Source organism: Nomascus leucogenys, chromosome 21, assembly GCF_006542625.1.
Source record: "Nomascus leucogenys isolate Asia chromosome 21, Asia_NLE_v1, whole genome shotgun sequence".
NCBI classification, from domain to species: domain Eukaryota; kingdom Metazoa; phylum Chordata; class Mammalia; order Primates; family Hylobatidae; genus Nomascus; species Nomascus leucogenys.
Genome location: NC_044401.1, coordinates 7,426,639 through 7,449,543, shown reverse-complemented (window position 1 = coordinate 7,449,543; position 22,905 = coordinate 7,426,639). Strand labels below are relative to the sequence as shown.

The following is a 22,905-nucleotide window of genomic DNA, read 5'->3' as shown; positions in this document are numbered from 1 at the left end:
GGTCCAGAAGTCATGAAAACGAACAGGTTGCTAAATGAACAGATCCGGCAGCAGTGATGGGCCTTTAAGAGAAGGTCAGCGAAACTGGGGGAGGTACTTGGATAACATTTTGCGGTGGAGAGCTCCCCCACCGCCTGTTGCCGGAGACTGAATGAAGGCTGGCCGCTCCACGGTCTCACGTAGTTCGGAAATCCTCCGGGTTCCCGGGTTTCCCGCATTTCCGTCTCCGCACCTCGCCCGCACCCCGGGGCTCCGGAGGCTGTCTCACCGACGCGCCGCCCGCAGGCACCGGCGGCGCCCGGCTGCCGCCTCTGGGGCGGGGCGGGGCGTGGCGTGGCGGGGCAGGCCGGAGGTGCGGGACCCGCCTTCTGCCCCTGCCTCCTGGATGCGCTCTCGGGAGCCGATTTTCTCCTTCCCCGCGCCAGGGCCGCGGGCCAGGAGGAGGAGCCTCACCCGCGGGGGGGCGGCGGCGCACGTGCGGACAGGCGGGGAGCCCCGGCGCCGGGGGCGGGGCACCCGGAAGCGCGCGTGGACCTGGCGCACCGAGCCGGGCGGGCGGAGTGGAGGTTGGGACGGCGCGGGGAGGCGGGCGCGCCGCCCGGGCCGCGGCGGGCTGTGGTCACAGGTGGGCGGCTGCGGCGAGGGAGCGGCCGAGCGGAGCCCGGGTCCCGGAGACTCCTGCCGTCACGCCCGGGGCTCCGCGTAGCCGACTTCGGGAGACGCGTCTGTGCCTCCGGGGAAGCCAACCCACCTCCCCTCCGCCTCTTTGGCTGCAGTTGCACCTCCGGCCAGAGGGCAGGTAACTTCCCTTCCAAGGTCATTCTCCTGGCGGGGTGGTGCGTGAGGCCCGCCCACGTCCTCCGGATTGGCGGGGGCGGGAGAGGCGCACCCCGCAAGGGGCCCGACCAGTTGGGCTGGACGGCGACCCCTGAGCACTGCCAGGGAGCGTGGTGTGTCAGCCGGTGCCAGCGGGCATATGCTTCGCCTTTCCCTGCAGCCCCGAGGCTGTTTCCACCAGCGCCCAGGCTTGGAGCGGAGACCGCTCGGCCCTCCCAGCCTGCACCCGCAGGTGAGCGCAACCGCCCGCGCCCCGGCTGTCCCGGACGCGTGGTCGGCTGTCGCCATAGGAACGGCTGGTGCCCAGACGGCGCCTGCTCAGGCTGGGAAGGGGCGGTGAAGGCAGCTCAGAGCTCCAGAACCCTGGAGCCCCCTGTGTGGCCAGGCGGAGCCACAGAAGCCTGATGAAAACGGGACCCCCTCCCCCTCTCTCCTCTCATTTTTGATTGCTCAGGCGTTGTAGGTTAAGCAGAGAGAGCGGCGTGGATCTGTTTACGAGATGTAAGTTGTGTTCTTTCCACCTTTACCTTCTGAGGGCTTCTTACGCCTCATGGTGACAGGTGCAAATCATGACACAGAAGGGCAGTATGAAGCCTGTGAAGAAAAAGAAAACCGAAGAACCTGAATTGGAGCCCCTGTGCTGCTGCGAGTACATAGATCGGAATGGGGAAAAGAACCACGTGGCTACTTGTTTGTGTGATTGTCAAGATCTGGATGAAGGGTGTGATCGGTAAGAACAGAGCATTTCTTGACGCTGGCCCCATCATCCTTCTGAGAACTGCCATGTGTACTTTCAGCCTAGCCACCCAGAATGCTAGAATTTGCTCTTGATTCTATTTCCAAGCATCTAAAATGAGAGTTGGCTTCTATGTCAAGTGTGAGGATTTTATAAAGATGGATTACGCAGTAGTGCACAGCTGTCTGTCTGCTCTGTTTTATAGGATATTGTTTTTCGTTTAAAGAGAGATGAGGGAGAGAACAGGCAGTTTAAAGGGACAGTAGGCAAGTTAGTATAAAATAAAATGCAAGCCAGCAGAATCTGTAAGTTTAAAATGAACACAATAGTTCCAGAAAGTTCCTGCCTTCTCAGAGGTCTCAGCATTTAGAGACTGACTACTTGGGACTGGGTGGCACCTGACCACAGAGGGCCTTGTGGGTTGAAATTTAATTTTCCTGCTGTTAGTACTGGTCTTGCCCCTTGTTTCTGGGGAGGAATGCCAGCCAGAAGGCATGTATCTCCCCCTGGATTCACAGTTTTCAGTGTGACCAGCAACACTGTCTTGATCGATCATACTATATTTGGCTTTTATTTTCCAAGTGATGGAAATTACTATCCAAAAAGAATTTTTAACATCACCGAAAAAATTTGGTGTCGGACAGTGAATAATCTGGTTTTAATCCATTTTCTGAGTAATTATATATTTAAAAATCATTGTCAATGGAAGTCATAATGTGGGAAGGATAGGGATGTTGGAAACTTGCTTTTCCCATTAATAATTATTTCTGGTTAAAAAAGTCATTGCACCTGCCAATTTGTTGACTTAGAGCTTGGTACATTAATACAGCCATGAAAAGCATTCCCTGGGGTCTGCACTCTAGTACCAGCCTTGACTCTTAAAAACTCAGTGAACCCTTTGTCATTCTTACTTGACAGTGTACTGTGTAGTCTTTTTTATGGATGTCTTTGGATGTAGGTTCTTTAGATTTAGTCTAAAATCTATACTGAGAAAATAGAGCACTTTGCACTAATGAATGGAGAAATGATGCTGTTTCCATAACCACCATCACTCAAGGCCGCAGCTCTTCCATTAACCTTGCTAACTCTTCCTCCCTCCTAGCCCTGGAGACCTGGGATGTCCCCTGAGGCATCTCCTCTGCTCTCTCTGTACCCCTCTCCTCTGTGTTTCCACCGTGCCTGCCGCTCTGTATGATTCCCAACTAGTTATCTCTCACTCACCTCCAAGTTCTAGTCTTACCTTTAAAAATTGTCTAAAATCAGAGTTACCTTTCCTTAAACTCTACCTTTTCTTACTAGCCTGTCTTAATTTGTTCAGGCTGCTATGATAAAATAAATACCTGAGACTGGGTAATTTGTAAACAATATACATCTATTGCTCACAGTTCTAGAGGCTCAGAAATCCAAGATCAAGGCACTGGCAGATTCAGTGTCTGGTGAGGGCCCTTTTCCTCATAGATGACACCTTCTTGGTGTGTCATGACATGGCAGAAGGGGTGAATAAACTCCTAGGGCTCTATTATAAGGGCACTAGTCTCATTCATGAGGGCTATGCCTTCATGACCTAATCACCTCCTTAAGGTCTCACCTCTGAATACTATTGCATTGGGAATGAGGTGTCAACATAATGAACTTTGGAGGGACACAGATACTTCCTGGCTCCCTAAAATTTATGTCCTTCTCACATGCAAAATACATTCATTTCATCCTAATAGCCCCAAAAGTCTTAGCTCATCCCAGTGTCAATTCAGAAGTCTAAGTCCAGAGTCTGATCTGAATATCATCATCCAAATCAGATATGGATGAGTTTCAAGATACGTTTCGTCCTGAGACAAGTTCTCCTCCACCTGTGAGTCTGTGAAATCAAACAAGCTAGGTGCTTCCACAATACAATGGTAGGACATGCATAGACTAGACATTCCCATTCCAAAAGGGAACAATAGGAAGAAAGGCGTGTTAGTGACAGGTCCTAACCCAGTGGGGCAAACAATGTTAAGCCTTAATAAGGCTTGAGAATAATCTTGGACTTGATGTCCTGCCTTCTGGACACACTGGGTTGGAGGTTGGGCCCCCAAGGCTCTGGGTGTCCCTGCCACCATAGCTTTGTTGCACACAGCCCACACTGCAGCTCTCATGGGTTGGAGTGCCTACAGGTGCCTCCAGCTCTGCCAGGCTGGAGTTGTATGCTAGTGGCTCTACGGGGCTCTTGGGGGTGACCCTGTCCCCACAGCTCCAAGTAGGCATTGCCTCAGTGGAGTCTCTCTGTAGTGGCCCCACCACACTCACAGCTCCACTGGGCAGTGCCCTAGTGGAGGCTCTCTGTGGTGGCCCCACCCCTGTGGCAGTCCTCTGCCTCAGCCCTGAGCCTCTCCAGGGCATCCTTTGAAATCTAGGTGGAGGCAGCCAGGCCTCTACAGCTCCTACACTCTGGATGCCTGCAGCATTCGCACCCTGTGGATGCCACCAAGGTTTACCACCTATGCCCTTCAGAGGGGTGGCCTCTATGGCATACCTAGGCCCAGTGGAGCCACACCTGGAGCTGCCGTGGAGCATGCACCAGAATGTAGGGGGCAGAGACTTCAGATGGCACTCAGCAGTACAACCTGAAGCCCCATGGGTGCCCTGGGCCCTCTTATGAAACCGTCTGCCCTCAAAGTCTTGGCACTTCAGGCTTGTGGTGGGAGCAGCAGCCCCAAGGATCTCCGAATGCCTTCAGGGTCCTTCCATTGTCTTGATGACTGGCATGGGGCTAATCCATACTGATCTCTCATCCACCTCCTTGCTGTTCTCTCCCAAACATGCTTTGTCATTTGTTACAATATAGACAGGCTGAGAATTTTCCAAATCTTTGTTTTACTCCCCTTTTGATTATGAGTTTTGTCTTTAAATTATTTCTCTCTTTGGCCGGGCGCGGTGACTCACGCCTGTAATCCCAGCACTTTGGGAGGCCCAGGCGGGCGGATCACCTGAGGTCAGGAGTTTGAGACCAGCCTGACCAACATGGAGAAACCCTGTCTCTACTAAAAATACAAAATTAGCCAGGCGTGGTGGTGCATGCCTGTAATCTCAGCTACTCAGGAGGCTGAAGTAGGAGAATTGCTTGAACTCCAGAGGTGGAGGTTGCGGTGAGCCGAGATCGTGCCATTGCACTCCAGCCTGGGCAACAAGAGCAAAACTGTCTCAAAAAAAAAAAAAAAAAAAAAAAAAAAATTCTCTCTTGCATTTTACCCTAAGCATTTACGAGAAGGCATGCAGCACCCTGAACACTTTGCTTAGAGATTTCTACTGCCAAATATTCAGTTTTATCACTCTTGAGTTCTACTTTCTACCAAACAATAGGACACAAACACAATTCCACTGAGTTCTTTTCCTCTTTATAAGTGGCAAGGATCACCTTTCTTCTAGTTTCCAATAACATGTTTGTCACTTCCATATGAGATCTTATGAGAATGGCTTTTACTGTCCATATTTCTGCGAGCCTTCTGTTCATTACCTCTTAGGGATTCTCGAAGATTGAGGCTTTCTCTGCAGCTCTCCTCTTCTACCAGAATCACCCTTGATAGTTTGTTCAGATAGTCTAGGATTTTTCCCAGCATGCACTTCCACACTTCTAACCTCTACCCATTACCCGGTTCCACAACTGCATCCACATTTTTAGATATCTGTTGTAGCAACATCCTACTTCTCAGTACCAATTTCTGTCCTAGTCTGTTCAGGCTGCTATAACAAAATAACTTAGGCTGGGTAATTTATAAACAATGGATATTTACTGCACACAGTTCTGGAGGCTGTGAAGTCCAAGATCAAGGCAGCAGCAGATTCAGTGTCTGGTGAGGTCTCCTCAGCTTCATAGACGGCACCTTCTTGCTGTGTCCTCACATGGTGGAAGGAGCAAACAGGCTCCCTTGGATCTCTTTTTTAGAGGCATTAATTCCACTCATCAGAGCTTTGCTCTCATGACCTAATACCCTCCTAAAGGCCCCATCTCTTAATACTCTTGCATTGGGGATTGGGTTTCAGCATATGAATTTTGGGGGCATAAACATCTAGAACATAGCATAGCCTAAGTGTGCAAAACAGTCAACAAATATCATTCCGTTCACCAAGTTAAGTGATTTGACTCATACTAGTTTGATCTCCATTCTTCTCTATGTAGCCTCGTCCTTGCGGGACTAGTCTACTCCCTGGGCTTATGCCAGGTATGTGCTGCACACATTTCTTTCCACTGGAAGGCCTGCCTTCCTCCCTCTCCATTCATACACATGCTAGCTGGACATCAAGGTTGAGCCCAGATCCCACCTTTTCCACAAAGACCCCTCTGAAGACTCCACCCAGAAGTATTGACGCTCGTCTGAGCACTCCTTATAATGTCTGATCACAAGAGTTCATTGATTATTGCTGCTTTGTCACTTACCTAATCGTTCTTGAATTCCCATGTTGTCCTCACAACTGGATTGTGATTTGTTTTGAGATTCTTATGACTGTACAGGTCATAAGATGTAAACATTACTTGCAGCATGTGTCTATACCTATGTATTTGTTTAGGGGAGAAATAATCTTGACTTTAAGTTTTTAAACATCTTGTTCCTATTTTAGAAAATGACGTGAATCTGAAAAGCTTAGTTTATTAGTAAGGAGGTAAAATGCTTGGTCTTTGGTAGCTTTTATCGTTTATCCCGCTGTTTGGCATTCAGTGTTCTGTAGCTTTTAATTCAACAAACCCACATAAAGCCCCTCCTCTTTGTGCTTTTTCTGAATAGATGGATTACATGTAAATCTTTACAGCCAGAGACTTGTGAAAGAATCATGGATACAATTTCTGATCGCCTCCGAATTCCTTGGCTTAGGGGAGCCAAAAAAGTGAACATCAGCATCATCCCTCCACTTGTCCTGCTGCCTGTGTTCCTTCATGTGGCTTCCTGGCATTTCCTCCTGGGGGTGGTGGTTTTGACCTCCCTTCCTGTGCTGGCACTGTGGTACTACTACCTCACTCACAGAAGGAAAGAACAGACCCTGTTTTTCCTGAGCCTTGGACTGTTCTCACTGGGCTACATGTACTATGTGTTCCTGCAGGAAGTGGTCCCCAAAGGGCGTGTGGGTCCCGTTCAGCTGGCTGTTCTTACCTGCGGGTTATTTCTGATACTCTTAGCCTTGCACAGAGCCAAGAAGAATCCAGGCTACCTCAGCAATCTAGCAAGCGGTGACAGATCTCTAAGCAGCAGCCAGCTGGAGTGCCTGAATAGAAAAGGGCAGGAGAAGACCAAAGGGTTCCCTGGGGCAGACATGTCGGGCAGTCTCAACAATCGCACAGCAAAGGATGACCCCAAGGGCTCCTCCAGGATGCCGGCTGGAAGCCCCACCAAAGCGAAGGAGGACTGGTGTGCCAAGTGCCAGCTGGTGCGACCAGCCCGGGCATGGCACTGCCGGATATGTGGCATCTGTGTGAGGAGAATGGATCATCATTGTGTCTGGTATGTTGGAAACATTTGGAGACTTGGAAAGTGTAAATTCATGTAAAACTCTGTAGTTACATTTGATCTTCCCTTGTGCTATCCAAAAATTTCTCTCCTTCCCAGCTTTACACCTTGTAGATATTTGTGGGTTGTTGTGATGTTCCCACTTAGTCATCAGTTTTTCGAGTTTCACAAATTTAGTTCCTTCAGTCATTTCCTGAAGGAGAATAACAGAAAACTTGTGGGTTTTTTTTTTTCCTCAATTTTCTTTTGAACAACTCCTCATTTATCTTCTCCTTTCTAATAGGGAAATATCTACAGTTGAATGATTTTTTAAAAAAGAATTGATCAGAAACATTATAAGCATATTTCCCTGTGCTATTCCTTTTTAAATATAAAGCTCAAGAAAGTGTACCCCTATTTTTAGGTGACTCTTTTGTCCCCTTGCCATACATACTTAATCGTTTTTTGATGCTACCGATGATTTTCACTTAACATTATTGAATCGAGGCCTTACCAGATAAACTCTCTATTTGATGATTTGCAGAGAAATGGGCTTTTGTACCTGCCAGTTGGCCAGTAACAAACGAAGGTACATAAGGATCCGTAAAATATGAAGTGCAATGTTTAAAGATAATGTTGCAGCTTCACTAAATACATCTAAACTAAAGGGACTATAATTAATTCAGATATGAATGCTGTAAGTAGCATGTTTGCAGGTTTATTGCTCTTCAGACAGTCGTGATCAATGAATTATGCTTTTCGTGTCTAGGATTCTGGTCCTGTAGCATACCTCCTCCTCAGAAGGGGATGCAGGAGAGGGTGAGGGTGCAGAAAAGGCTGAGAGGCATCGGCGTGGGCCTCAAGTGCATGGCCCAAGTGCAGGGCAGCTCTTTTCTGGGTCCATGTCTTTAGAAGTAAACAGGTGTTTTCATTTTTAGATATTCTACTTCTATGTCTTTACTTATTCGTGAGTGCGTGCGTGTGTGTGTGTGCGTGTGCCATTTACAAATGCTGGTTTGCAGAGGGCTGTGTATGTGTGTGTGTGTGCCATTTACAAATGCTGGTTTGCAGAGGGCTGTGTGTGTGTGTGTGTGTGTGTGTGTGTGTGTGTGTTCCATTTACAAATGCTGGTTTGCAGAAGGCTCACCTAACAGCAGATATGTGCCCACCGGAACATCCTGACGTGCAGTGGGTAGAAGGCACTCCCTCTACGTTCTGCCCCACAAATGGCCATGACACAGAACTGTTTTTACCTGCCAAAGAGCCTGCATGTTATCAAGTTGTTCTTCCCCCTACATTATGTTTCTAACCTCTTTGGATCTTTATATTACTCTTCATATATTTAATGTGAATTTTCCCATACTCTGTAATACTTCTGATTTAGCATTTTTAAGTTTTCATAATTCTATTTATCTCCCTTTCTTTAACATGGTAAGGACAATGTTAGATCTCCATAGCTGGGTAATATTGATATTTAGGAAGATTTGTTAGCCAGGTTCTGCTTTTTACTTAGTCTTGTCCTTAAACTGACGATATGATTCCACTTTGCGAAGAGCAGAGAATATAAGACTGCATTCCTCAGGGTGCAAGTTTTTAATTCCCTAAAATTGAAAAATAAGAGAACTTCTTAATAACTGGAACTTAACATTTCCCTATTTAAAACCTTGTCTTGGCTGGGCGCAGTGGCTCATGCCTGTAATCCCAACACTTTGGGAGGCTGAGGTGGGTGGATCATGAGGTTAGGAGTTCAAGACCAGCCTGGCCAACATGGTGAAACCCCGTCTCTACTCAAAATACAAAAATTAGCTGGGCATGGTGGCACGTGCCTGTAATCCCAGCTACTTGGGAGGCTGAGGCAGGAGAATAACTTAATTGGGACCCGAGAGGCAGAGGTTGCAGTGAGTCGAGATCACGCCACTGCACTCTAGTCTGAGCTACAGGGCAAGACTCCATCTCCAAAAAAAAAAAAAAAAAAAGCTTTCTTGTTTATTATGTAAGTTATATCGAGGACTCTTAAAAATGTGTTTGCTTTTTTATTTCTCTGTGCTGTTTTGAGGATAAATAGCTGCGTTGGAGAATCAAATCATCAAGCATTTATACTTGCCCTTTTGATCTTCTTGCTCACCTCGGTGTATGGGATCACACTGACCTTGGACACCATTTGTAGAGATAGAAGTGTCTTCACAGCTCTTTTCTATTGTCCTGGAGTTTATGCAAATTACAGGTGAGCAGTGGGTACCATAGTATGGAGGCCCCCTGGGAAGTAATGGGTGTTGCCATTGACAGGGACTGTTACTACTCGGTTAGGAGTTCTCAACCAAAACATAGGCCAGGCTATGGGAATGCTGGGTATCCCTGAAATTGCCAACAAAATTGTGCATTGGTGATGTGTGTTTTTCTAGGGTGCTGTTAAAAGGATTGTTGACCTTTAAAAAGTAATCCCAGCACTTTGGGAGGCAGAGGCGGGCAGATCACGAGGTCAGGAGATCGAGACCATCCTGGCTAACACGGTGAAACCCTGTCTCTACTAAAAAATACAAAAAAAAAAAAAAAAAAAAAAAAAAAAAAAAAAAAAAAAAAAAAAAGTGAAGATCTAGTTCTCTACAAACAGGACCAGGCCTAATCAGGAACTTCCAGAGTCAAATGACCACTCATAGGCTCAAAGTAGCAACAGTGAAACTAAAACAAGAAACAAAAACTAGCAGCCCCAGGGCACATATGTGCCTATTTTGTCATTATGATCAGAAACCTTCTCACTTTACTGCTGCTTTCTGATGCTTTTTAGTCCAATCTTAATTTACTGCTTCTGACCCTTTTGAGATGTGCTCAGCATCTCTATAACCTTGCTTTTCTTTCTAACCTCTCTTGGTTTTTCCTGTTCTACTTTCTTTCTTTTTTTAATCACCACTGATGATTACTGTGATATGTAGGTCAAAATTTCCTTAGGCCCCTTTATAGATTGTGAAGATTTCCAGGCCATGGCAAAAGCTGGGATTCTTCAGCTTCGGCCTCAGCGCCCCCTCCCTGAATGCCAGGGCCCCCCTCAGCCCATGCTCTTTATTCCCTTCCCTTCATCATCGTCTCTGACATAAGTGCTCTGTGGTATCTATGGTTTGGCCCTTTTCTTTCTTCTCACTCTTCATTTTCAGAACAATCCTTGCTTTCTCTAGAAAGTATCCCTTTGCAGCATTTGTTTTTATTAGCCTGTGGACAGATCTCCCCATTGTCATCCTAGAACCAGACACCTGTGGGCATTATTAGAATAGATCGGTCTTCCTCAGAGTAAGTTTCCTTCCTCACTGTGTGGAGAGTGTCTCCAGCATGTGAAATTCTCTGCTAACGCTGCAGGTGAGGCCTGTCCTGAAGCACAGCATGTCTGTGCACTCGCTGGGGAGGCGAGGGAACCAAGGAATACAGTCCTGCCATTGCTTCTCACCCTACTCTGTGCAGGCGATTCACAGCACCTCATCTTTTTGGTTAGGTCCTTGGATTTAATAGTCTTTGAGGTCCCTTCAGCTTTACAAATGAAGATTCTGAATGAACTTATTTCCAACTAACTCTTAATTCGCGAATGTTTGAAAATCATCAAATGGCAGAGGCTAACTGGCAGCCTGTTTCATTAGTGAGCCTGAGAGGAGCTTCCCTGCCTTGTGTGATTGTGTTGGGCTTTAGGAGGGTGAATTTGGAATGTTGCGGTGTTCCTACGTCCAAGTAAGCACAGGGCTGCTGGTGTTGGGAGTCGCCCATCGTCTTTTCATTCCTCAGCACTGGACTGGAAAGAATGGAGATTGGTAACGTTAGCACTGCTCCTCAGCATCCACCTGCAGCTTCCTAGAAGACATTTATAGCAATCCCTTGGTGCCTTTGTTTTCTCATGAGTTAGATATAATTTACGAATTACTTGTTTATTTAACAAACAGGTGTTGAACACTGTTATGTCAGGCAGTGTGCTGGGTATGTGGAGGGTACAAAATGCAAAAAACAGTCCCTGCTATTCTAGTGTAATATACTAGAAAATAGGCACCAGTAATTATAGAATAAACACACACATTCTCCTACTTAAGCAGGTTATTGGCATTCTGAGTATCTTCCAGTTCGGAGGGTTGGGGAAGATGCCAAAGTCTTTAGTAATAAGTAAAAAAATGTGTAAAACGTGAGAATGATGACAGTTTTCTGAATGTGACAAAAATGGCAGCCCTGACCGGCCTTTTCCCCTCTCCCAGCTCAGCTCTGTCCTTCACCTGCGTGTGGTACTCTGTGATCATCACAGCAGGCATGGCCTACATCTTCCTGATCCAGCTGATCAACATCAGCTACAATGTGACTGAGCGGGAAGTCCAGCAGGCCCTCCGACAGAAGACTGGGCGCCGGCTCCTCTGCGGGCTCATCGTGGACACAGGCCAGTACAATAGGGGCTTCCTGCGGAACTGGCACCAGTTCTCCACCCTGGGCACACGTGCATTCCACCACCCTGCTGAGGACATTGTCTGAAGTGCCTTCTGTGTGGCTCTCTGAGGGATGATGGCTCCTCATTCCGTCTCCCTTCCATTTTACACTTCAGTGTCCATTTTTATCCCCAGTTTCTTAAAGGCATTATAGGGCCATGCTCAGGTTTAGAGACTGGAGTGGGAAGAAGTTAATTTTTCTGACGCCACAACTTAAGAGAATTTTATACTGAAACAGTAAAAGTAGAGCCATTCCTTTCCAGTCACCTTTTTAATGGACTCAGTTGCCTGAACTTGAGAAGGATGTGGATTGCTAATGCACAAATTGATAGAAGCAATTCCCATCCATTAGTATGGGGGAAAGAGTTTTGGATTAGGATAGTTTATAGTCCCTCTTTGATTTTTAATAGCCATGTGACCCCTAGTTGAGTCACTTTCCCAAGTCTCAGGGTCATCTGCAAAGTGGGGGACTGATGCCTGCCCTGGCTACCTCACAGAGCCGTCATGAGGGTCACGTGAGGGATGATGGATGTGGAAAGCACTAAAAAACAAGCACCATGGAAATACAAAGTATTAGGAAAATATTATGATGGAAGAAAAACGTTTATTAGAATATTGAAGCCAATATTATTAGGGTAATCAGTTTTCAGCATATACCGTGTTGTACAGTTATGAGAATTTCTCCTTCTTAAGTATTAGACATGAACTACTCAAACAGAGAAGATGACCAGCTGGATTGACGCTAAGTTGTCTGATCTTGAAAAGACAGTTCACAACAGTTATAAAGATAATTATTGCTAGTGTAATGTACAGTGGCCATGAGTTTAGGTGATGAGTTCTTCTATTTATTTTTTAGAAATTCTGCTTGGGTTTCTTATAAGTAACTCCAATAGGCATTCGTGTGTTTTTCCTCTTCCCATGTTTCACCAGGTAAGGTGCTAGCACACTTGTGACTGTGGCTGGAAGAGGAGAACAGACACTCCTGTGGGGATGCTTTACTCTCTTTTCTGGTAGGAAGGCTGAGTAACATCAAGGGCTCGATTATTTTCTTCATGTATTTCAAATGCTGTCAGTTATAGCACTAAATTGTGAAAATCAGCCTTCTGGCATTCACATTATTCCGGTATGAACTTTGAGGAGTTGAGTGACATCTTCCCACTTAACTTGCACATTAATTCTCAATTACCCCTCCCTAAATAACAGTATCTCACTAGGAGAGAAGAAACAGGGTATATGTGGTTTCCACTGTTAATGGATTACTGTTCTTCCCTGGCTCTTCCGACAATAACAAGTTGTTTCTTTAATCATTTCTTAAAACCGAAAATGTATAAAAGATGAAATATTTATGTACAATGGGTTGTTCTGCTGTAGAATTAAGATGAGGGAATTTCAGATGAGGAAAATACCCTTTTGAAATGTTGGTTTTGTACATGTACTGTTTTGCAATCCCAAAGATAATTCATGACTCCTTAAATTTGCCTTGGCTTATAGCTTAATATAGGGAAAATATTGCCAGCGTTTTCAGTCATTCTGTGCATGCTGCTTTAGGCAAGAGATGTATATTTGTTGAGAGGAAATATTGCTACTTCCTGCACTTCCACCCTCTGCAGCCAGCACCATCCCTACTGTTGCCATTAATTGGAGCTGTCCTTAAGATGGTCACCATATTCTTATTCAGGCTGTCGTCATTTTCCCCAGAGATGGTTTGTTTAACAAATGATAGGCTCTATGCCTGGGGATGTTAGCAGACTCTGGGGTTTGTACAGTGATGCCTTCTCCCTGGCCCAGAGCTGAATATTCACCTAGAATTAAAGTTGGATTTGATATAACAAATTTCTTTCTCTACAGGTTTTAGATAAGAGAGAGAGTAATAATGTCAAGGATAGCCTATGTGGGCAGAAATTGGTAGTCATGCTTTTGAATGTCAGCTGTAGAGCCAACTCTGATTATCTAGCCATTGACCATACAAATTCATAGAAACATGAGTATAGTCAGTAATTTTATCTTCTTGCCAAATTGTTCACAACATCTAAATGTAATGTGATATGATGAAGATGAGTAGTACAAAGAGACCAAAGTCATTTGGGAGAATTAGGAATGATGACAATTTTTTTAAACAACTTATACCTCTAGTAGGGTTACTGGGATGAGCCAACTCAGCTTCCTTCCCATGGATAGGAAGGGACTCTGTATATTATTCAGGTTTATTGGCACGAAGATACTTAAGTTCCTTGAGAACCCATGATGGACAGTTTACAGAATGCTTAAACCCGTCAAAAGATCAGTGATTTTGTGTGGGAAAAGCCTTCCCAGGCATCTGTACCGAAAGGAGGAGCAAACGAGGGGCTATTCCTTGAGCAGTGTTCTTTAGGCTCTGTGACATCTTTGGTTTATAGGATTTTGGAGCCTTTTATGATCTGGAACTATTTGAGGGGTTTCATTATAGGCCTTGGTTCTCTCCAAAGGCCAGATGAGTTTATTGTGGAATCTTTGAAAGGACAAGGCCTCTGTGAATGAATCAGTCCCAGGGAAGCATTTGGTGGTGGCGGCAGTGGAGGATTGCCCGGTGAACCTGTAAATCAGCAGTCTCTTGGGCAGAGGAGCAAGCCCCTCGAACATGATTTCAAACAAGCAGATCCTCTTCTCTCATCTCACGTCCTCAGTCTCTGTTAATGAACATACTGGATGTGGAGTTTAATAAATTACCTACTATCATCTGGCCACTTAGATTATTATCACACCACTATGGACTGTTCCTGGGGGGAGAGGAATAGACCGATTTGAAAGATTCAAGGGAGAAAGAGTTAAGGATCAGGATTGCATGAAAGAGGAAAATCCTTCAATATTTAAAATGTTTCTTACGATACCCACAGAGTACTTTTATGGTTCCAGCCGAGCGTTCCTGAAATGAACTGACCATTAACAGCGCCTCTTTGATAGGTTACCCTGATGCTGCTAAAGTAAAGCCTTAAGTGTGTTTTTGGGACAACGTGCTGCTTATTTCACCTCAGCCACATATGTGTTTGTGTTTAGGATATTGGAAGTCTTTGCTATCTAGGTAGTGTTTTCCTTGGTGAATGAAGTCATTGTTGTCTTCAAGTGTACCATCTGCCTAGCAAAAAATTGCCACAAACTTCCTCTTATGCAATAGTCCTTGGTACTTCTAATATTTTTAGCAAGAGACAATTTTCTGTACTAGAATCTTCCACTGCCAGAAAACACAGTGCCAGTAAGGTTCTACATACTACTGACCATCTGCTTAATAGACATGTATTTCCTTTGAGTAGGACATTAGCTTTTTATTATAAAGCTCAACTAGTATAAGCAACAATACAACATCTAGAAGCACAGTTTCAGCCAGGATGTTTAAAAATTAGTTTTGTGAGACTTAAGGGTCTTTTTAACCTAGGTAAGTTTATATAACCTAATTTCATTGTAGCCATATTCTGGTACCTTCCATTTTGAAAAGTAGAGGTTTCTTAAGCAAGCAATGGGATAATAAGAGACTTTTCCTGAGGCACCTGTTTGGAATCTGGTTTTCTCAGCAGCAGCTTGACATGTGCACCCTTTTGTATTAAACACTGCAAAGGTGATGCAGGGGAGCAGGAAAGCCATGCTAAACTCACTACTGAGTACAATTCAGTATGTTCCTGTGGATGTTTGCTGTGACTAATATAAATTTCTTGCAGAATCAGCTACACTTAATTATGTTGCTGATAGACAAGCATCCACGCTTCAGCTGGCACTAAGTGTTTTCATTGTAGGATCAGCAGCAGGTTAAAGACTGAACGGTTAGTGGAGACAAATGTCTTAGAGGCTGCGCGATGTCTAGGTTGGGCTTGTGACTTATTAGTGGCCTAGCCTTCTTGATGGCACCTTGAAAGTGAACTTCTAGAAATTTACATTTAAAAGGCAAAGCTTTAAAAGCAGAGCTAGTCTATTCTAGTTATTGATGCAACTAAAATTCTATATTTCTTAAGATGGAGCCACTGACGAGATGTCCCATTATAGAGCCTGCAATCTCAACTCATTGTGATCCTAATGGTCCGGGTGATTGGATGGTTTCAGTTGTTACGGATTTTGAGTTTTTCATTTTATTGCATATCTGGGTTGGATGTTAGACTAAAGGAAACCCAGGAATATTTACCTGGTGTTACATTTAATATTTAATGTCTAGCAACATCAAGGGGGATTTCTGAAGCCAACTCTGGAGGCTGTGGGCTGCACATTTTGCACTGTTTTTATATACTTGTTTTCATATCCTCTTATCACCTCAGACTCAGACACAAGGCCTTCTACATGGAAATTTTACAAATTACTGCCATTTATGTAAAATAATGTCCTGTGACCAAGTTGTTTAAATGGAAAATAAAGTGCTTTCTTTAAGGAAAATAGCTGGTGTTTCTTGGAGTGTCTCCTGAAGTCTTCTGATTTCCGAAAACCCTGCATTATAGCTGTGCTGCCTCTGTGGCTCCCTCGATGTCCCTATCCTGTGGCCCTGTCCCTAGCCCTAAACTGTTATGTTGCCGGTGGCAATTTCTCCAGTTTTGTGGGTCAGGGATACTGCTTGTTGGGGCATTATGTTAACAGTAACATTTTGAAACATACCTTCATGATAGTCCAGCAAAAAACATCAAAACTATTTCCATCGTATCTCTTTAGAAGGCTCTGTATTCGGTAAAAAGTCTAGCTGGCTCCATCGGAATATGGGCTGCTAAAGACTCAATTTCTAGTTGATGTTTGAGGTGAGGCAAAAGTAAGCTAAGATAGAAAACTTAAGCTTTGTGGGATTTATTTATGCTCCTGGCATGTTGACTTAAGGAAGTCAACCTTTCCTTATGTACAGGCTTGGCATTTAAAGAAAACTGGTGGCTGGGTGTGGTGGCTCACACCTGTAATCTCAGCACTTTGGGAGGCTGAGAGGATCACTTGAGCCCAGGAGTTCAAGACTAGCCTGGGCAACATGGCAAAACTCCATCTCTACAAAAAAAAAAAAAAAAGAAAGTTAGCTGAGCATGTAATCCCAGCTATCTGAGAGGCTGAGGTGGGAGGATCGCCTGAGTCTGAGAGGTCCAGGCTTCAGTAAGCCATAATCAGGCCACTGTACCTCCAGCCTGAAGTACAGTGACAGAGTGAGACCCTGTCTCAAAACAAAAAAAACACAAAACAAACAAAATAATAAAATTGGTATTTCATTTCCGGGTGCTAATATCAGCCAATATTTTGTAAATGTACTGTAGTTAGGTTTAAACTGTTAGTGATTTTGATGGAAAGTAAGTGATGTATTATGAATTACTTTTAGTTACATTTTCTTTAGTGGCCATTAATCTTGAAAAACACAGGTTTTTCTTTTTTTTTTTTTTTTAATGACAACTGTGTAATCCTATTAAAGGAAAAGCTGTGTGGGAACAGGCGTATCGTAGAAGAAATAAAGTTCAATTCAAGGTGTTTGGTCCTATCACACATCCTCCATGATAAAAGTATCTTAAGTCATGTAGCAGGTGGTACAGCTAGATATCCTTTCTAGGAAGTACGAGACAATAACAAGAATATTCACTTAAAAAACCACAGAATTTTATTTTGTCAACTCAAATTTTCAGCACACCAAATAAGGGTAATCATCTCAGGACTGCACAGGACTTTCTCATTTTACAATATGCATTTCTGGACTACTTGAATTTGTTATAATACATGTGTATTTTATAATGAAAAATTATTTTTCTAGCAGGTAATTCTCTAACACAATTCACAGAAGAGAGCATTGTATCAGTCTTTATAGCACCTTAAAAATGAAAACATGCTTTGAATTCAAGATAGGTATCTCAATATCTAGATCAAACTGAGCTGAGTACTAGAAGACAAACTGAGTTTATTATTCAGCGGTTACAGTTGGGAGCATGAATAGATAATTTAATGAATTGCTGGACTGTCATGATAGTTATTACCTTTTGGAATTTCCTTCATGCTTATCAAGGTGCACTGAAGAAAAGCATCTCTGGTGCCTCAGTTTCTCTGAAATCAGGATAAGCTGCTATCCTATGCAGCAGCTGTGTAGAGAACCTTTTCCTATACATGGTCTGCCTTCAGGTGGTTAAAATGGACAAGGTCTGGTAGGGTGCCTGTCGCTGATGCTAATGTACTAGAAGACTGAGTGCCTTGGTCTCCTTTCCTTTTCTAAGTACTCACTCCTTTTTATTTCTATTTAATTAAGGTCACGTTTATCAACAACTCATGTTAAGCTATATGGACACATTTTTCTTCACAGCTCAGTCAGGCAAACACTTGTCCTTTTTAAAGTTTACTATGCTAAAAATATATAGGATATATTTGAACAGAGGATCTCTAGAATGTTCCTTTGGATGATCCCACTGTGATAAATGCTATAGTGAATGACTAGCAATCCAGGAAAAGTCAAAGAAGGGAATAAAAATTCTCAAAATAATTCCTTTGATCTAAGAAGTAGCTCGTAGAGAATAAACCAGGTGTATGTATGTACGTGTGTGGGTGGGTGGAGATAACAGACATACAGACTAGTCGAGCTTCCTGTCCTAAATATTACACTAATCTGGCTCATTGGTTCACCAAAGACTTGTCTTACTCAAGGACCAAGTATCTGATTGCTGGTATAGCTCATGGTCCCTTCCAGGCATCTGGAAGTCTGGAAGAATTTCAACTACCTTCCTACGAAGTTGCTGTCGCCTTTCTTCTTTTACTCTTTCCTCTTTCATAAATTTTACAAACTTCTTCCATGTCCGAAATGTGATCCAGAGGACCCTCCTTTAAGAATAAAGAAAGAAAAAAGTGAAATGCTGAGAAAAAGTTGGCTTTCCATCTGTAGCACATTAAGAACTTTATAAAAATAATTCTTATGTTAATAAAATGCTGTATAAAAGGTGTGGAAATCACAATTGGGATTATGACAGTGTGAAATGCTGTGAAGAAAATAAAGCAACAAAAGGGAATGAGAGTGACTGATAGGTTATTTTTATTTGTATTTTATTTATTTTCTTTGAGGCAAGAGTCTTGCTCTGTCACCTAGGCTAGAGTGCAGTGGTGCAATCTCGGCTCACTGCAACCTCTGCCTCCTGGGTTAAAACGATTCTTGTGCCTCAGCCTCCCAAGTAGCTGGGATTACAGGTGCCCGCCACCATGCCTGGCTAATTTTTTTTTTGTATTTTTATTGGAGACAGGGTCTCACCATGTTGGCCAGGCTGGTCTTGAACTCCTGGCCTCAAGTGATCTGCCTGCCTCGGCCTCCCAAAGTGCTGGGATTACAGGTGTGGGCCACTGTGTCTGGCCAGTTATTTTTATTTTTGACTGAGTGGTCAAGGAAACTGTCTGAGGAGGTGACATTTGAGCAGAGCACCAAATGGCTTCCAGTAATGCAAGCTACGAGGCACACTCCTGAGTTGATCTGATTGCAGCATACATATTGTACCCATGCCAGGACCAGTGATGCTGGCAAGGGATTCAGAACCACAACCCTCAACGCAAAAATGATGGAAAATTGCATGCAGAATGTGCCAAAGTTACAGGCATTGAGGCCTCAGTGCATAGACATATTTTAAAAGCCTGCTGGTAACCTCACCTCCAACAGCAGCAATAACAATAAAGAACCAGTCTTGAATATTAGTTGAGAAAAAATACCCTAACATCAGGTTCTGGAAACATGGTATGGAAGACTGCTTGTTTGAGTGTCTCCGCTGTCACAGGGAGGCATGCAATGGCCTTTTAGGATTTATTAGTGTCCACCACAGCTGAACACTAGGGGCATCAAGGTAAGCCAGGTACCATCTGCCCCAGGAGAGGCTGAAACAGGTGACCAGAGTTTCCACATAGTGGGAAGGTACAGCAGTGGAGAGCAGCACAGAGGAATGCCCAGTCCGGTGGTGAGGAGCAGACGTTTTTGAAGATGATGTCTGAACTGAATTTTTGTCAGGCAAAAGGCTTTCCTAGAGGAGAGCACATCTTGAGTAAAGGCAAAGAAGCAAGAATAGCATGCCGTGCTGTGTGTGGAGTTACAGTGTTGAAGTGCAGAGTAGTTAAGCTTATATTTTCACAACTATAGGCAGAGATGGGATTTGTTCTGGCCTCTTGACCATCTGAGGAAGTCCCAGAATGTACATCAGTCCTCATTAATTTTATGGCTGTTGGTTAATATTTTTGATAATGTTGATTTTTGTTGGTGGAGGTACTGCTTTAAAAAAAGGCATGGCTGGGTGCGGTGAGTCACACCTGTAATCCTGGCAATTTGGGAGGCCGAGGCAGGTGGCTCATTTGAGCTCAGGAGTTCAAGATCAGCCTGGCCAACATGGTGAAACCCTGTCTCTACTAAAAATACAAAAATTAGCCCGGCATGGTGGCGGGTGCCTGTAATCCCAGCTACTTGGGAGGCTGAGGCACGAGAATCACTTGAACCTGGGAGGTGGAGGTTGCAGTGAGCCGAGATCAAGCCACGGCATTCCAGCCCGGGTAACAGAGTGAGACTCTGTCTCCAAAAAAAAAAAAAAAAAAAAAAAAAAAAAAGAAAAAAGAAAAAAAAAGGCTCCAAGGAATGGATTTGCTTCATTGCTTGCTTTTATCCATTCAGTCCACCATTTACAGCTTCCTGTGCTCAGCTGTGGGCACACTCCCAGTCCTTGACCCTGTCTCCCATTTTCAGCCATTCACTTCTGTCTTCTGGCTACACTCCTGTTTTCTGACTTCTGCATTTTAGCTCCTGCTGTTCTACCCTAACTGAAAAATGTTCTCCCCTTTGGGTGAAATCTTCCTAGATCATCCTTGCCTACATTTCTCTTTCTTTCCCTGAACTCCTAAAACATATTCATGATCACTGGTTTGGCACTTAATAGCATATCTATAGCTATCTTTTTATATTTTTATTGATACATAATATACATATTTAGGGGGTACATGTAATTTTATGCATTCTTATAATGTGTAAAGATCAAATCAGGGTATTTGGGATATCCATCACCTTAAATATTTATCTTTTATTTACCATAGGGACATTCAAGTTATTCTCTTCTGGTTATTTTGAAATGTACAATAGGTTATTATTAACTATAGTCACCCTACTGATCTATTGAACATTAGGCCTTATTGCTTCTATCTAACTGTATATTGTACCCATTAATCAACCTCTCTTCATCCACCTCCCAACCTCTACCCTTTCCAGCCTCTGGTAACCACCAATCTATTCTCTGTCTTCATGAGATTCACATTTTTAGCTCTCCCACATGAGTAAGAACATGTAGTATTTGTCTTTCTGTGCTTGACTTATTTCACTTAACACAGTAACCTCCAGTTCTATCCATGTTGCTGCAAATGACAGGATTTCATTCTTTTTCATTACTAATATTCCATTTTGTGTATATACCATATTTTCTTTATGCATTTATCTACTTATGGGTGCTTAGGTTGATTCCATATTTTGGCTATTGTGAACAGTGCTGTAATAATCACGGACATGCAAATATCTCTTGGATATACTGATTTCCTTTCTTTTGGAGATATACCTATTAGTGGAATTGCTGGATCATATGATAGTTCTAATTTTAGTTTTTTCAGGAATCTCCATTCTGTTCTCCATAGTGGCTGTACTAATTTACATTCCCACCAACAGTGTATGAGGGTTTCCCTTTCTCCATATCCTCACCAGCATCTGTTATTCACTGTCTTTGATAAAAGCCATTTTACTGGTATAAAATGATAGCGCATTGTGGTTTTGATTTGGATTTCTCTGATAATTAGTGATGCTGAGCATTCTATCGTACACTTTTTGGCCATTTGTATGTCTTTTAAGAAATGTCTATTTGGATCTTTCCCCTCACCTTTTTTTTTTTTTAGACAGGGCTTCACTCTGTCGCCCGGGCTGGACTGTAGCAGCGTGATGTTGGCTCACTTCTACCTTCACCTCCTGGACTCAAGAGATTCTTTACACCTCAGCCTCCCGAGTAGCTGGGACTATAGGCACATGTCATGATTCCTGGCTAATTTTTGTTTTTGTCATTTTTTTTTTTTCTTGGTAGAGATGGGGTTTTGCCATGTTGCCCAGGCTGGTCTTGAACTCCTTGACTCAAACTATCCACCCACCTTAGCCTCCCGAAGTGTTGGGATTATAGGTGTGAGCCACTATAATGGCCTTGCCCATTTTTAAATTGGATTATTTGTTTTTTTGCTATTGAGTTGTTTGAGTTCCTTACATATTCTGGTTATTAATCCCTTGTCAGATGGCATTTTAGTCCACTTGTGTTGCTATAAAGGAATATCTGAGGCTGGGTAATTTATTTTAAAAAAGAGGTTTATTTGACTTGCAGTTTTGCCAGCTGTACAAGAAGTATGGCACTAGCATCTGTTTCTAGTGAGGACTTCAGGCTGCTTCCACTCATGATGGAAGGGGAGCTATCATGTGCAGAGATCCAATGGCAAGACAGGAAAGCAAAGAAAAGGGGAGGGAGGTGCCAGGTTCTTTTTAACAACCAGCTCTTTGGTAACTAATAGAGTGAGAATGCACTTATTTACAGAGGATGGCATTAAGCAGTCCATCTCCATGATCCAAATACCTCCCATTAGACTCCACTTCCGTCCAATGTTGAGAATCAGATTTCAACATGAGGTGTAGGGGACAAACATCCAAACTATACAGACAGTTTGCAAATACTCTCATTCTGTGGGTTATCTCTTCACTTGATTGTTTCTTTTGCTGTGCAGAAACTTTTTAGCTTGATGTAATCCCAGTTGTCTATTTTTGCTCCGGTTGTCTTTGCTTTTGAGGTCTTACACAAAAAATCTTTGGCCAGACCAATGGTCTGGAGCATTGTCTCAATGTTTTCCTCTAGTAGTTTCATAGTTTCTGGACTTAGATTTAAATCTATAACCCATTTGGATTTGATTTTTGTGTATGGTGATATTGTGTATCATTCTTCTGCATATAGTTATCCTGTTTTTCCAGCACCATTTATTAAAAGACTGTCCTTTCCCCATTTTATGTTCTTGGCACTTTTGTCAAAGATGAGTTGGTTGTAAATGTGTGGATTTAAATCTGGGTTCTCTATTCTGTGTCATTGGTCTATATGCCTGTTTTTATGCCAGTACCAAGCTGTTTTGGTTACTATAGCTTTGTAGTAAATTTTGAAGTCACGTAGTGTGATACCTAGAGCTTTGTTCTTTTTGCTCAGTGTTGCTTTGGCTATTCAGGGTCTTCTGTGGTTTCATATAAATATTAGGAGTTTTTTTTCTATTTCCATGAAGAATGTTGTTGGTATTTTGATAGAGATTGCATTGAATCTGTAAATTGCTTTGGGTAGTATTGCTATTTTAACTGTAAGAAGTCTTCCAGTACAGGAGCATGGCATATCTTTCTATGTGTTTGTGTCCTTTTCAATTTCTTTCCTCAGTGTTTTATAGTTTTCAATACATAGACCTTTCA

At 43.5% G+C, this 22,905-nt stretch overlaps 2 protein-coding genes across 3 annotated transcripts in view; one reads left to right on the top strand and one right to left on the bottom strand.

Annotated features, from left to right (window-relative positions):
* Positions 1-1,068: 1,068 nt before the first annotated feature.
* Positions 1,069-16,253, top strand: ZDHHC23 (zinc finger DHHC-type containing 23). 2 transcript variants are annotated; one of them, XM_030801567.1, is made up of 4 exons: positions 1,069-1,567; positions 6,334-7,044; positions 9,095-9,253; positions 11,253-16,253. In XM_030801567.1, the coding sequence occupies exons 1-4, from the start codon at positions 1,407-1,409 to the stop codon at positions 11,518-11,520; spliced, it is 1,299 nt and encodes a 432-aa protein (XP_030657427.1). In that variant the 5' UTR covers positions 1,069-1,406; the 3' UTR covers positions 11,521-16,253. The 2 variants fall into 2 exon arrangements, with proteins under 2 accessions (XP_030657427.1, XP_030657426.1); XM_030801566.1 differs by having other exon boundaries at positions 9,086-9,253.
* A 773-nt stretch (positions 16,254-17,026) lies between these two features.
* CCDC191 (coiled-coil domain containing 191) overlaps positions 17,027-22,905 on the bottom strand; it is a 95,398-nt gene continuing 89,519 nt past the window's right edge. The window contains exon 17 of the mRNA XM_012501080.2: positions 17,027-18,251. Within this exon, the coding sequence (XP_012356534.2) occupies positions 18,053-18,251 (199 nt within the window). The 3' untranslated portion in view covers positions 17,027-18,052. The remainder of the gene's footprint in view (positions 18,252-22,905) is intronic.